This window comes from Acanthopagrus latus, chromosome 23, assembly GCF_904848185.1.
Source record: "Acanthopagrus latus isolate v.2019 chromosome 23, fAcaLat1.1, whole genome shotgun sequence".
NCBI lineage: Eukaryota > Metazoa > Chordata > Actinopteri > Spariformes > Sparidae > Acanthopagrus > Acanthopagrus latus.
Window position 1 is genome coordinate 22,623,058 of NC_051061.1, and position 16,510 is coordinate 22,639,567.

The 16,510-nt window shown below is 43.1% G+C and overlaps 1 protein-coding gene across 3 annotated transcripts in view; it reads left to right on the forward strand.

The window, feature by feature from the left end:
* Positions 1–241: 241 nt before the first annotated feature.
* The window catches only part of LOC119013299 (protein shisa-6), a 77,219-nt gene continuing 60,950 nt past the window's right edge, over positions 242–16,510 (forward strand). For all 3 annotated transcript variants that reach the window (XM_037087690.1, XM_037087691.1, XM_037087692.1), the window contains exons 1-3: positions 242–321; positions 723–1,672; positions 7,816–7,973. In XM_037087690.1, coding sequence (XP_036943585.1) covers positions 1,113–1,672; positions 7,816–7,973 — 718 coding nt within the window. In that variant the 5' untranslated portion in view covers positions 242–321; positions 723–1,112. The remainder of the gene's footprint in view (positions 322–722; positions 1,673–7,815; positions 7,974–16,510) is intronic.

Sequence of the window (16,510 nt, forward strand, 5' to 3'; positions counted from 1 at the left end):
GTTATCGAGTGAAGCCTGGAGGTATATGACCGAAACAGAGAGGAGCAGAGTGGAGGGGAGGGGGAGAGAGGGAGGAGAAGAAGAGGAAGAAGAAGAAGAAGAAGAAGAAGAAGAGATGCCGATTGATAATTAACTGTGGTACCTGAATCGGTGACGCGGGTGGAGGGGTGAGAGGAGAGAGAGAGGAGAGAGAGAGAGGGAGGGAGAGAGGGAGGGAGGCGGGCCGGAGAGGAGAGAGAGGTCTTGGCTCTTGTCTTGCTGAGGCTCTTTGATTCAGTGGCAGAGGCTGAGACGAGCCCGTTACCGGCCACCGCTCCCCCGGTAAGTCCTCCACATCTTCTCCAAATCAAACCAAGTCTCCAGTTTTTATCTTTAACAGGCAAAGTTAAAGCTCCGGGTGGAAGAAAAGTTCGTGCGTAAAAGCGATTTTTCGGTTTATTTTGCATTTCTGTGCAGCTCATGAACACACAGTGTTTGTATTTTATAGTTTAACACCTTGGTTTTATGTTTAAAGTGAAATTAAAAACAGAAAAATGTCGATTTATTTGGTACTTTTTGGTGCTGAAATGCGTAAAACACCCAAAATGGGAACTCGGGCGCTGTCCGCGGTGCTGAACGCGCTCAAACTGCAGCTACGATCCGAACTCTTCTTTCTCTAATCAAGTCAAGTTTCTCACTGATATTTAATTCATCGATTAAATCCCTCTTTACATTCTCCACAGTCTAACTACGAGCTTCAAGATCAACAGCTCGCAGCAAAGAGAAGACAGATCTCCCAGGAGGACATCGGCTCTTTACGCGTCTCTGCAGCAGAAAATCAAAAAAAGAAAAAGAAAAAAAAAGGAGAGAGAGAGAGAGAGAGAGAAGGGACATTTGCCCAAAGCGAAACTTTTCCCCCCCAAGAAGACCGGCTCTGCTCTGGGTGACAAAGTCAGAAGATGCCTCCTTGTGCGTGTGATGAGCAGTCAAAGTCCGTCAGTCAGCGCTTGGCACACGAAGGAGTAGCTGCGATGGAGAAAGCCGCCAGTCGGTAAAAAGAAGAGTGACGCTCCGAGAGGCAGATCCGTCAGAAGAGAGTGGAGGCCGAAGAACAAACACCAGCGCGTCCTCAAATGATGGGGATACAGCACCTTCTGCTTCTTTTGATTTACTTAGACCCGCTGAATGTCCTGTGCGCCGCCACCGCCAATAAAAAGAGCAAAAACGCGCCGAAGAGGACCTCAAAGGTGAAGGAGGTCAACGGCAGCACCACTGCGGTCCCGCTGGCCGCGGTCGTCCCGGGGAGGATCACGCAGGTCCAGGCGCCCTCGGTGCAGCACGACACCTGCCTGGGCTACTACGACGTGAGCGGCCAGTACGACAAAGAGTTCTCCTGCAACAACACCGACCACCGCTTCTGCTGCGGCAGCTGCTTCCTGCGCTTCTGCTGCGCGGACCGGGGGAAGCGGCTGGAGCAGAAGAGCTGCACCAACTACAACACACCGGACTGGATCAAAACCCAGCCCCCGTCACCGGCGCCGACAGGTGACACGTACGACCCGGAGCTGGACCAGACCAACACCACGGTGTACATCAGCTGCGGGGTCGTTGCGCTCATCATCGCCATTGGGATTTCTGCTAAAGTTGCCTACGATAAAGCCACCAAGCCGCCTCAGGAAATGAATGTACACAGGTGAGATCTTCTTTATTTCATACATGATGCGCACAGAAAATGTTTTTTTGCGCAGGATTTGCAGCTTAACGCACCAAAAAAAAAAAAAAAAAAAAAAAATGTTCCTGGAGATATATATATATATATATATATATATATATAAATATATATTTATATATATATATATATATATATATATATATATATATATCGATGGTGAAAAAACGGGTGAAATTAATCTTCCTCTGCCAAAAAACTGCATTAAAAATGACTTCACATGTCACATATATCCACTGTTTGGTGCCCAACATGTCTCATCGTGCGTAAAACTGTAAAAAACATGACTGACATTTTCCTGTGAGTGCAAATCTGCAGCCTACATAACTCACAGCGTCAGTATCACAGGTTCAATCAAGCTCCTGCCCTTTAACACGTGCCATTACTCTCCTCCCCAGAGCTCCCCTGTCAAAAAATGTCACCATTGTATACCTTTCTATGGTACACATCCCATCCCAGTGGATCCCAGGAGGGGCAGGCCGTGGTATTTTGTGTCGGTGCAGCCTCAGGGGAGGGGGATGAAGTAAATGCCACAGAAAGCCATTATCTGTGATCACGTTCTCTGTGATGGGAGTGGTCTCTGCTACAGTGACAATATGTTTGATTCCCCCAGGCACCCACAGCGGTCAGAGGATTGCTCGATGAGCGTGAAAGCAAACATATAATATATATATATATAAAAAAGACACCCTGTGGTCGTTTCAGCCAGCTGCTGAACAAACAGCTCCCGATCACCTCCACACCAAATGATTTCTTAACGTCTGGCAGTGATTTCTTTTTTATTTTTGAGATAGTTTCTTCCAGGGAGCTGCTGTTATCTGCATTTATGTCCCGAAACAAACCTCACAGAGCGATTAATAGATTCAAAACAACTCAAAATCGACAAATTGTGGACATAACTTGGGTTTTTAAGCACATGTGTGTTTAAATGCATCCAGAGAGCTTCGGAAAACACTTAGTTTCAGATCGTAAATCAAACATTAACCATATGATCAGTTCATCTCTGCATTAAAGACCATTTCATGTATTTTCCTGCCTCATGTGCCGAATCCAAAGAAATCCATAATTTCACTCGGTTGTCTGTCGCTAAAACCTCAGATGATACGTCAGAGAACGAGGACGGAAGTCGGCGACGGTGGTTCAGATGGTCTGAGTGACGTCAGCCATCGCTCCCATGATCCCACGCTACTTCATGACATCAGAGGCCCGACATTTTTGAGTTCCAAGATGTCTGGAACGCGGCATGACTATTTAGTTTCCCTTGTTTCAACTTTTAAAGAAAGCAGGATCATTACGTCACTGAATCTCGCCTCACAGCTGTATTGAAGTCTATGGGAGATGCATGTAGAGAAACACTTAAACCCAACTTATCTTCATCGTCTGACTTCTGATGAAGAGACGCCTCCTGAAAATGGAAGAACAGCCTTCAGAGAGGAGGTTAACTACTCCATTTTTCTATCCACACGGTGTTCCTTTCCTCAGATTCGTGTAGGAAAAGCTCCTGTTCGTGGTGTAACTGAAGTCTTGGAGCTGGAAATCAGTCGGACCTGCCTCGTTTGATCAGAATATTATCATTCAGAGGGAGAAATCAGTAGTTAACCTCGTCTCTGAAGTGTGTCAGACGACGTAGATATGTTGGGTTGAAGTGTTTCTTCATGCATCGACTTCCACACAACCAGCACCGCAGTCGGGCCCGACAGTGAGATTCTGTGACGTAACGACCCGTCCGTCTTTGATGAGTTCCTCGGTTTTGACCAACTGAGTCATGAGATCAATAAAAATTGGCCTGATTTCAACTGAGAGACTTCTAGTGGCAGAAAGTTGATGATGCTGGATTCCTATTGGTGGACAGAAGTATATGACATCACCTTTTTCTGACGGAGCCCCGCCCACTTCAAACCAGCAGGAATGTGTCATGTGACAAACTGAAGTTTGGCAGATCAGCTGATTACATGAGGATTAATCCTGTTTTTAACCATTTGGATGATTGATTACTTGTAATTTTCAACCAAAATATCAAACATTTATTGGTTCTACTTCTAAATCATGAGGATTTGATGCTTTTCATCGTCTTCCATGATACTGAACTGAACTTCTGACTTTTACGAGCGATTTATAGAAGTCAGCTTTTGGCATTTTCACTATTTTACAAGTTTTTAGAGCTTTAGATGATTAAATGCTAATAAAAAATGATCGTTAGTTGCATCCCTTGGAACACTCCGTGCATAAAGTGAAGGTTAGTGTAGTGTGAGGAAAAGCCTGAGGTGAGATATGACATCACCTGTTTTCCCAGTTAGGCCCCGCCCACTTCATCTCAGAATTACAGTAAGTCCATCATGTGACAAACGGCTTGAATGTTGAGATGAAAAGTTCCTCTGTGTTTTTATAAAGGAGGACGGATCCTGTAACGAGAGCTGAGTGACAGATAATTTAACTTATTGAACCACTTTGATCAGTGATTAATCGTCTTTTTTTAACCAAAATGTCAAACATTTTAAGCTTTTGCTTATCTTTCGTGACACCGAACTGAATTTCTTTCTTCTTCAGTTTTTGGGCCCAAGGCAAGAAATGTAAAAAGGTGTCAGCTCGGTCTACTGGAAACTGATTTTAAGAGTTTGTAGAGCAGATGATTAATCGATCATTAGCTGCAGCCCCGTCCGCAACACTCCAGTGTATCGTGTGGAAAAGCCTAAAGCAAGAAATGATTCTGGATTGATTCACATTTAGGAAGTCTCGATGGTTTGATGCACATTTTCATCTTGTCCACTCGTCTCAAAGTTCAAACACATGCAGGTCAGGTGAAGAGGAAACGTGAAACTGAATGTGTTCGTCTCAGAGAGGTGTAAATATCTCGACTACACGGGCTCTGAAGCTGCAAAAAAGACGGATAAATTGACTTTTAATCGGGGTGACGACTGAATAAAATTGCATGTGTTCCACCCTCACCTCTTAGTCACCGCTCTTACACAAGAGTCACCTGAGTCACCTGCTATTAGGAGTTCATTTTGGACGGAGCAGGGGGATGACTGATTTAAAAAAAAAGAAAAAAAGACATGAATATAGTCGAGCATTGTTGCCTCGGCTATTAAACTTTGGTTCCGGCTGCTTTGAAAAATGTCAAGGGAGATTACTCAGCTTCCCCTCGCGCAGACAAACACGGCGACACGTTCCTGATAAAAGAAAAACAAAAACAATCTAAAAACTCGAGCCGCGATGACAACGACGACACAAAGGAGCTCTTTCAGTAGATCAGTTATAGATTAAATTTAAGCTCCAGCGATCGCCGTAAGTGTCTTCTCAGAAAGTTGGCACAGTCGGCTTTTAATATCCATATGGACTCATGAGAGGGTTTTTTTTTGTCATTTCAAACACAAAAGGAACAACAAAAGCTCCTGATGCAGCACTTTTTTTTTTGTCTCCATCTCTGCGCTGAGAGATGAAGAGATGGTGAAGTTTATGTCTTCATATCACACTTCTGTTGCAGCCACTGGGCGTCCTTTCAAGTGGATCAGCGCAAATGCCACCACTTCAGTACGAGCGGATGGCCGTGAGAGTTTCAGAGAGCCGACACGGCCTCCTGGGTGCTCAATAGAGTCTCTTTTTTTTCCCTTTTTATGATTTGTTTATTTTTTCACCGACCGTTTGGCGCACAGAGCTGTCGTAATGATGTCTGCTGGAATAGACCTCAGAGGCTGGCAGCAAGACATTCACGCTGACAGCCGTGACCAAGTAGAAGCAGTGGAACATGGGATTAGCTTTATATTTGGCAAAGGGCCCCGGCTCCTTAAAAAGTGGGAGCGTCTCTGCTAATTTCCGGCGCTTTCTCGAATGTCATTTGGACTCCTACCTTTTGCGACCGAGGGGAGGACTGTGAGCAGAATACTGAGCTGCTGACAGACCTTTGCTGTTTGAGTCCGTGACCTTCACCGAAACACAAGAAAATGCCGAGTGAGAGCTGAAGCCAGTGATTTGAACAGGATGTATTGATCACCGTCTCGCAGAGCAAACCCAAGATGCAATTTATGCCGGCAAGGTGGTGAGAGTAATGCTCGGTTCTCCGATTGCAGGACCCGAAAGGCAAACTGTGGATGTGCAGAAATAGAATCAGACAGACACAAAGTTCAAACTAGAATGGACAGAAAAGGGCAAAGTTTGTTCAAGAAGTCTGCAGTGAGGATTTAGATCTGATTCTATATGTGCTGGACTATAAAGAACATCAGATCAGCCGTTACATCGTTCGTCCACTTGAGAACAACGATGAGCAGCATCAGCTTGATTCTTGTTCTTTCGACATCTACATTCTTGAAAGTTGACTTTATCTTTAAAAGGTTAAGGCTGATGTTTTCTTTCAATAATGTCCGATTATAACAAACAAACCCAATAATGTGCGTCTCACGATACTTGATCCATCTCGTCTGCTGCCCTCAGGCCAAAGAAATTGATCGACTATTAAGAGCTGGACGCTTAATGTTGCTGCTCAGGTTTGCTTCCAATTTTGCCCAGTTCCAGTGAAATGAAGCCCTGCAGACCAAAAAGCATTTCCCCCGTCGAGCACCAGCATTAAATACATCACATTTTTTGATCCATGGAGGTTTAATATATTTGTATAACTTAGCTAGTTCTGCAGTTGTTTTGGCTGGCTTTGGCTTTTTCATGGGATTTGTTGTCAAAATGGAAAATATGAAATATTACCATCTTACTAGTAACAGTTTAGTTGTGGTGTTCCCCAAGGATCCATTCTCGGCCCACTGTGGTTTCCACTTCTAAACACTTTGCTGTATCTCTCTTTGGTTCCACATGGCTTTTAAAATCTTTACATCAGATATTAAAAAGGAAATAAATTGATTCCTGTTGACTCCTGACTTGCCAGTGTGTCCCCTTAGATGTTTGACAGGAGCTCTGCTGCTAATTTGTAGGTCTCAACTCAAGATAAACGATGACCAAACCATCAGTCAACACCTATATACACGCTCATACATATCAAATTTACATATTCTTTTGTCATTTTGTCAATATTTCATATGTTTGATTCAGGTTTTCATCTACTGTCAACATTATTCTTCCATACATGCACTTAATTTCATTTATCAAAGTTTATATACTGTCTTTTGTGAAGCTTTTTATACATTTTATAAAGTTGTCTGATATGTTAACAAGTGTTTTAGCATTTCTCTCTAAGAAAGTTGATTTTAAAGTCTCATTCCCAACTTGTCTAACGTGTCAGTATACGATGGGTTGTGAATTCTTATAAATTGGACCTTTAAACTCTCAATATTATGAGTATTATCCCCAGAATTCATTTTGAACCAGACTCTTTTCAGAGTATAAAACAGTAACAGCCTTTCTGACTAATCCTCATGCGACTAGACGTCAATTAGAAGTTCTGGTTGCTTCTGTGGTTTCATCTCGTGGACCAGATGTTGTTCCATCTTATAAAACATATGTTAAAAGTCGGGCCCGTCCCTGCAAATCTGCTGTAGCTCCCTGCTGCACACGACGTATCCGCCAACTGGGACAATGCAAAAAAAAAAAAAAAAATCAGGTCGCATCCGTCTGCGAAAAAGAAAACGGCTAAAATGTGCTCATCCTGGAAGGGAAACGCTATTAATATATACTGTATCTCCCAAAGTCACAGAGTTCTGGAGAAAAGTGGACTGTGCGGTTCCTTTAGGTTGACATTGACACAGTTAAATCATTTCCTTTAAGAAGAACGCAGCGCTGGTGGTGCGTCGCAGTGCCTCCAAAAGTTGGAATTGGTGGAATAGTGCTTTCATTTAGTGGCTGAAGAGGAGACACCGACTTAACTCCCAATAAATGGGCTTTCAGCTTGCGTCCGGCACACATAATAGAACTTGTCTGTACCTTGTGTACCAGGCTATTGAAACTCCCTCACTCCCTCGTGACTGTGGGTGTAATTAGGATTTCCTTTCTGCCTCGCTTCAAACCTCTATGATTCAAATTGGAGCTAAATGAATTAGGGAGACCTTAGAGGGTGAATAGGGAAGCGAGGAAAAAAAAAAAAAAAGAAAAAAGGCAAATGTGTGTAATTGGAAAACATTTCAGTTTCAGCATTTTCTTTTTTCCTCACTTGTGTGATTTCTTTTCAGAGCGTTGGCAGACATTCTGAGGCAACAGGGACCGGTTCCAATATCTCAGTACGAACATGAAAACATCGCAGCGATTGATGGGTCGCCCAAAGACGAGACGCCGGTCAGAACCTCCAAGAATCATTACACACCTGTTCACGGCAAGACATCAAACCACGGTAGGAAACTCAGCTTTTTTTTTTTTTTTTTTACAGATTAACATCTCTGACTGCAGACATGTTTTGTTGCCCATGCTTACTCTGCTACTGCACAGAGAACGGATATGTTCAACTTTACATTTATTTAGGCTCGATTCTAGACAGTTACAACTCCGAGAATATAGTCTGGTTGGGTTTAGGCACAAAAATAACTTGGTTCAGGTTCTGAAAAGACAGTTGACATCCCCGTGAAGGTCCTGTGTGTGACCCACCACTCATGATCTGGTTTTGTCAAAAATCCACAGATGGGAGAAGTTAGCCTTCGTACCACGTGGTTAACATTGTGAAAGTGTCTGTTTTAACCCAAACCATCTCTGCCTAAAGCTAAACAGTCAACAGTCTGTGTTCCAGACAGGATGTGAACTCAGTTGTCTTGAGTGAAAGTCCAATTAATTGACCCATATTGCCATGACATCTCTCTCCAGTCACATAACTGACAGGACTCAGTTTAAATATCTGGATTTATCTCCTCAAACATGGCTGTTGTTGTCCTGACGTCTCGTTAAAAATACCTGGTTTTATCTCCACAAAATGAGGCTGAACATTGTCTTGAGGAATCCTGAAATTTCTAGTGTTTGCACTCTTACAAATGTTGGAACATAGTCTTGAACAGGGGTCACTGGTTTGCCAGCACCACCACAATCCTCTTCACCTCCTGATATGAAAGTCAGTTCATATACATGCCAATGAACTGCCAATGTTTTATTCTGATGTTTGCTCTGTAGAAAGTGTGTTTGAAGGCCAAATAAGTGTCTCATGTTTAGCTTTCTCTGCACGTCCAATTTTTAAGGAAATCCAACTTTACATCACTACGATGGAGTTAAGCATGAGTGTTGTATAGAAAAACTCCATTTGCTTTTCCCCCCAAATCTGCCACTTCCTTTGATTGACATCCACTGAAATAGATGGACGGGCTGTGAATCTTAAGCTTCTCCTCTCCCAGAGAACATATAAGGAAATATATAGCGAATTAAATGCAATGCTGCAGTCCCATAAGCCTACTCAGCACTGGGCTGAAAAATTGAGATGCAAATTATCATCTTCTGCGGGAGACGCCTGCTTTTTTGTCCAGAGATAATTCTGTCGTGCAACGCTGTTCCCTCCTACTTTTATCCGCTCGGTCTCCAGATCCCTGCTCCAGGGATCAGCTCGTTTGCTAAGTGCCCCAGTATGGTGTCCCAGATTCAACAGTGTTATGTTTCACTCTGGTGTCACCCTGCCTCCACCCGTCTCTCTCTCTCTCTCTCCCCATCACCGCCGCCACCACCCAACATGGAGGGCATGTGTCAGAGGAGAGCTGATACAGACCGCTCTGATTCTGATTCTCTGCAGAGGAATGATTGTTGAGGAGTTCAGTTTTTTAGGAGGAGAAGATAAGTTCTCGTTCCACTAAAGAACAGTAGATTAAACCACGTCTGGTCGCCGGCAGATGGTCCTGAATTATTTTGACTTTGTCGTACATCTGCTGCTGCATCCAAAGCATCATCATCGTCTTTAAGATGCAGCTTTCCACTTTTTTTAGGTTGCTTTTTTTCCTCTTTTTTGTCACAATGCTTTTTGTTGTTAGGGTCAGAAAAGCATCTTGTTTTAGTCGCCTCGCTCACCAATGGAGATGATACGACTTCCCCTGGAATATGGCAGGTTTCAGTCGCCACAAACAAGGATGGAAACATGTCCGCAGCTCCTTAAAGAAAACGACTGGGCTGCACTTTTATATAAATTATTCATCTGTCTCTTTCTGTTCATCATTAGCAGCACATAGTTGATGTTTTGACAGTCGACAAAGTGTCACAGTTGAGTCTCAAAACATCAGAAGTGACTGCCGGAATGAATATTGGAGATTTCTGGCTGCAATTAGACGTTAAAAATCCACCATATGTTAGTCAAAAGTTAAGATTAAGTAATTTTCTATCACCTAATAAAGTTGTGATTTGGCCCTCGCAAGTCCAAACTTACAGTTTTTATGAGATTTAAGAGAGTTCAGAAAGTCCAGCAATCTACAAAGTTCGTCAGATGGGCTCTGTTGAACTTCTGCGTTGTGCTGTGTTGACAGTTGTTAGTTTTTGTCAGACTACGTTAGCTACGTGTTGCACTCGACTTAAACACATCCACAGGCTTGTATCGGCAACCGAGAGAGACTGGAACATGTGACCAATTAAAAAGTGATGAAGTCCCTTTTAAAACAAAGTTTGTCTGTAATACGTAAAAGATGGACTAGTAGAAGAAGCTAATCTGGAGAATTTAAACCCCAGCCGGGCCGAACAGACAGAAGTGGTGCCACTAAGACTTGATTATCCACCGGGCAAAGTGGGCAACTGTCCCAAATCATTAAACCATCATGAGACCCAAACGCTCCAGGTTCACTGTGGGGTAATTTAATTTATTGCAGACTTGTTTGCATGCACCGCTGAAACACTGTTTGGCCAGAATTTATTGTGATTACCAGTGGAAGAAATTAGAGTGGCGGTGGGAGGCCACAGATCATTTGTGGCCCGAGGCGGTCCAGAGTGTTACGCTGGCACCGAGCCCCCCGACTAATGCAGCTTCAACTTCATCTGAATATAAAAAAAAAAAAAAAAAACACACAAGGAAGACAGTATCACCACATTGGACAACTCAATTAACAGCCAGTCTCTTTGAAAGCAGTACATTATAATCAGACTAAATCTATGAGAATTACCTTATAACATTTTATTTGGCTCATATTTTTGCTGTTTTTGTATCAGCAGCAGAAAAATGCCTGGTGTGACAACAGTTACAGGTCTTTCTTATTCAAACACGACCTTTCAGATGTGGAAATACCACCTTTAAAAGAGGACAGCTTGAAAAATGTAGCAGTCAGAGCTAATAAAGCTTCGCCCTCGTGCTAATTGTGCACTCATATTTCATCTTGACTGCACGCCGGCGGCTACAGTGCCTCCGTTTCCAAGTGCAAACACAGAGCAAAAGATTACCCGTCTGTGTGATTCACAAAGCCACGCGTTGTCATTTTGTTCATTATATGACAAACGCCCACGGAAAAGATGTCCTAATTGTCCAACCTGTGTCATATCAGCCTCCTATTGTTTGCTGGGTGAACAGTAGCGGGACGTCACGCGGCCGGGACGAGAAGCCTTCAGAGAGGAGGGTGGAGGGAGTCCAAGCAGGGATGGAGGCGCTCCAGGGGAGACGTGACTCAGATTTTATGACAACAGTGATGTGAATTTAACAAAAAAAAAAGAAAAAAGGAAAAGAATCTGTTCTTTTGTTAGTGTAGAAATGCTCAAAGCTCATTATATTCATATTCATAATGTGACTGAAGTTTCCCAGCTTGCATTTTAACGATTGACACTTGTTTGTTTGTTTTTTTTTTGGGTAAAAAGCTTATGATTAATTACAGGTTGAGGTTAGGGAACAATCCAATCACAAGAATAAGTGTTATTTTTATACAATTTTATATTGTCATAATGCTGTAATCATGCTCTGGTTATGTTGAGGCAAAAACAAAACAAAACAAAACAAAACAAAACAAAACGTAGATGCCACCATGACCATCCAGTCCTCATCTGGATGTTAACACGTGTTATTTGAGGATGATATGAAATCTTAGAAATGTACAAATTTAACATTGTTGGTTCACAGAAAACATGAAATGAAAAACGTTTCATTCTACTGACTCATGACAGAAGAGAACAGAAGAGTTTACAATAAAAGGTTTTTCTCATTTTGTAAACTTCTTGAAACTTAAGCTGATTAAATTACTCTCCATTTAGATAATTATAGATAAATGTATATGCAGATGACGTCTCGGTTTATACAGAAGTTCAGTTGAAATGTTCCTAATCACCAGAATACATGTTGAAACTATATTTCTTCAATCACCTGTCTAGCATTTGGAAACAATCAGGTTTTGGCCACCTGGTTTCCTGTAAACTAACCCCAAACCACATAAACAAAAAGGTCACAAATACATCATTAAATACCTCTTTAAAGGGTAATGAAACTAAAATACACTTTTTTCAACCACATCTAAAGTCCCCAATGGAATGAAAAGGGAACAAACTGAAGGTGTATAGAGGAGATTTGGCATTAAAGAGTGTAGATTGTATGAACAGCTAAAGAAACCTGCAGGCACTGGGCTATTAAAACGCAAAAAAAAAAAAAAAAAACACTTCTAGAAATAAGCACAGCTCAGATGCAGGTGTCAGAGTTGATGGTTGTTGAATGCTCAAAATTTCCCCCAACGAGAAAGAGCAAGGATGGCAACAAAGCCAAAGAGAGCAGAGTTTCTGGACCAGGTCTGCATCATGGACAGAGTCCCTCCACCTCTCTTAAGCCTTCACGTCACACTCTGATTGGCTGTGAGAGGAAACGCCCTCAAGCTGCTCTCACTCATTCATTAGGAGCCGGTCTCCAGACTCAGGTGATCTGAATCAACTGCAATCAATCCAGAGGGACAACAATAAAAAAGCAAGAACCACACCATGGCAAAAAATGTCCAATAGTTTCACGTTAAACAGTTCATAACATGTGTAATATGAACATGATGTGACACATTATTGTAATAATATCAATATGATATGTGAACATTTGAGCGTATCCATCGTCTAAGTCCATTCTTGAGAGCGGCAGTCTGCCTGGGTGGTTAAAGAAAAAGGCTGTTTTTCTTCTCGTTCACACCGTTCTGTGACCTGCTGATGTTTCTCGCTGTGGTCAAGGATAAGTACCAGGGAGGAGAAAACGATCCTCTTCAGGTTCATACGATGGCTCTTATGAGGGCAGCCAGCAGCTTCGGTCTGAAAACCATCTCCTGGGTCGGCTCTGAGAATAAAGATAGATCTTAATAGATATTTTTTGGGACGCTGATGTAGAGTCATAAAAGGGAATCAAATAGACCTTTTTATCGCTCCTTCTTATACAGTGAGTGATAAAAGCTGACCGTAAAATCATTATTACAGTTCAGTCAAAAGAGAGCAATTTTATGGTATTTTTTACCAGAACGTCCAATAAAAAGAGGCTGATGCTACGGATGCAGAGGTGGATTCCCGGATTTGGACTGAAAACATCAGCAGTATATGATGTGAAGTCGTCCCACTCGATCACCCGGAGGAGATATTATACCCACATGTGATGCCGCGGCGAGGATAGCACTCTCCAGAATTGTCCTGCAGTGAGGCATTATCACTTCAATTTCCCAGAGTTCACTTCTCTTCTCTCATTTTGTGCTCGGAGAAGTTTCCACAGCGCTGCAAAGAAAAAAAGAAAAAATAGGCGACAAATGTCTTCCAAGCTTTTTTCAGAAAAAAAAAGAACGGGAATCATCTCTGTAGGACACTCACAGCAGCCGCGTTCATTTGGACTTTTTCAAAAAGCATGCAGAAGTTCAGTATGAGAGCAATTTCGGAGTGATATTTTCAGAGGATGACGTCGTGCTGCTGATGGTAATGAGTTTGGATGCCTCAGTCTGCCTGCAGAGGAACAATTAGAGACTGTTTGTGAGCGTTCATTCAGCTGAAAGCCGTTAAATTCCCCCCATCACGTCTTTGACGCTAACACAACATTTTTACACAACAGAATTGAAACCCTCCACCATAATGTTTGGGACCCGACTGCAGGGATTCGCTCTCTTTCTCAACCACAACAGCATTAGCGAGGTCCAGCAGTGATGTCGGGAGATAAGAGCTGGCTCTGGGGGGGGAGGTAAGCTCCGGCTCGCAGCCGGCCTTCCAGTTCATCCCAGAGGTGATGGATTCGGTTGAGGTCACTGTGCAGGCCAGCGGAAAAGTAGAAGGATAAACACAAACTGTTTCCACAGAATTGGAAGAACTTTTATTGCAACTTTTTAAATATTACTGTGTCGCATCCGAGAATAGTTTCAGGCAAGTCGGGAAAAGATAAGAAGATCAGTGTTCCGGAAATAAAATGATACAGAAACGTCCCCCATCTTCTTCTTCTTTTTGGTTTTTATGATGTTAAAGTACCACGTTCACCTGGACCGTCTATTCCGGCATGTGTGAATAGTTAAAGGTCATCCCAGTAATTTACCAGGACTTAAGTGTGAAAGGGGTTTATGAACCCCAACAGACAGAAGCCAGTTAGCTTAGCTTAGCCTTGCGAGTAAAAACAAGCTGGGTGCAGTCGGCCAGGTTGCGTCATCCAACTCTAGCTCCCTAATGAACACACTGTCTTCTCTTCTGTCGTCTGTTTAACTGACTCACGTCTAAGACTCTTGTCATTACAGTGAGGTTGCCAGGCAACCAGCGGAGACGAAGGAAAGTCACTGCTTGCATCCCACAAACTGGCGCACACAAAACGCACAATGAGTTTCATGTTTTAATGTATAACCTGTATGTAGGTGAGCGTCAGTTAGAATATGAAGCGCATATTACAGGAGGCACAATTTCATATGGACAAGACAACATCAGTTTGACCCATCGTGGCGTAAATTTACAATATGGGAGCCGTTTGTGTGAATCTCTGGGATTTATGGATGCTTCGAGAAAATGCAAAGACGAGGGGATAAAGTAGGAAAAGAACCAGAGTTTATGGTTAGTTGTGTGTCGAGTCAGAGGCCGAGCTGAACGCAAACTCTCAGACACATTTCTACAAATAACAGCTGATGCATCTGTTGCTAACTAGCTTACAATGTCTGTATACTGGATTCAATACGTAAATCAATCAGGAGTCAGATGCAGGGAGGTGGACAGAGCTAGGAGGGCTAAGCTAGCAGGATGCAGAACAAACAGAATCAATCAGCTTGTTTGGGGCAAGAACGTGAAGCATTTTGTTTCCCAAAATGTCAAACTATTCGCGACTAAGAATGGAGGAGACCAGCACGAGCATCAGCTCCAGACCAAAGTTTATACAAACCATTCTGTCTGCTCATGAAGACCGTCAAATGTGGCTGAAAGCCAAAGGAAAAGTAGTTATTAGACCTACAGGGACTCAAACCAGCGACCTTCCCATGACTAGGACGACCCGCTCTACCTCCTGGTTAACAGCACTCAGTCAGTTAAGACAAACATGTGTTGATCCGTGACCCTCTGTGACATCAGCTCCTGTGCTGCATGACTGGAGTGCAGAACTGAGTCACTAATTTGATGACTGTTCACTTTCCCCCAAAAGGCCAATTCAGATGTTACTTTTTCAGGGTTTTTTTTTTTTTCCATCACCAAGTTTGACTTTTTATCTCCAACATGAACCTCCCCCCCCCCCGTCATCCTTCATTCACGCTGAAAACCTTTTTAACAGAAAGGTTAGACCTTGTTTCATTATGCGGTGTAGATGAGGCAATTTTAAAGACCATTCTCAGAGATAATACGGGGGGGATGTATGTTTGTGCAGCCACATGGGAGCAATTTATATCACGGTCAGCATCCCCGGCTACCTGATTTCAGCTCCACGGTGCCGTCCTTGGAGCATGTGGAGGTTATGAATCACCCTCAGAGACACCGCATACATGCCTGCTTTTTTTTTTTAAAGAAAAATCATTAGGTTCTGCGAAATGTGTGAATTATTCTGATTTCTTTAAAGGTCTCCCAAATTAACAGATGGTCAGAGTGCGTCAGTAATCGGTGTGTAGTCATCCTCTGGGTTTGTTAATAAGAAACAAACGAGCTGTGCTGCCTGAAGCTCCAGTGCCAAACCTTCGGCGTGATGAAGACCGGGCCGAACCGGTCCCAGGTGTTTCTTCTCATTATGATAATTTGAAATGCTGTTTGATCTCGGCTTCCAGAGGCCCAAAGGTCTGAGTGATGTTATTGACTTTGAAGTGGCTCCTCGGAGAAAGAGGCATTTAGCCGTTCACGAGTTAATGGAGACTCACGGAGAAAAAAAACAAAACCAGAGAAACAAGGAGGAGGTTTGATAAACTCTCCAGTTTCTGGATTTTATCGTTGTTTTCCTCTTTTATTTTGTCGATTCTACATTCTTCAGTTTCGCTGCGAGACTGGTCTGTGATTGACAGGACAATTGAATGTTGTCGGGGTGCTAGCGGGCAGCTCGTCTCGCTCCTTTGTGCTTTGTGCGCTCTTCAATTACAGCACTGTTTCGGAGTAGAGTTAACACAAACTGCATTACGGAGAGAAAATCCCAAAAAACGTCTGTACCTGCCTGAGGTGTGCCGGCATCCTTGAGGAAGGAGGAGCCTTTCGATCTGAGATCAAGTGTATCAAACCTCAGTCCGTTCGCCTCCGAGGGAGCCAAAGTGTTTCCAGTTATATGAAATATTTCACTGACTGTGCTGAAAACAGAAGAAGTGTTTGATAAATGGCCGATACGTTACGCTGATGCCCTGAAACCTGCAGATTGCATCTCTGGCATCCTTAAGCAACACGTATTGACGAGCTGATCCCACCTGACACTCAGTTTTGTCAGTTATGCCATTTTAGCCCTGTTTAGTATTCTTGTCATCGGCGGCCGCTGCTTTATAAAAGACAGGCGATGACGGGGGAATTGAGTACAGACACTGCTCGGCGTTATGGCCGGCTCGCAGCAGCATTTAAAGTGCTGAAATTTGG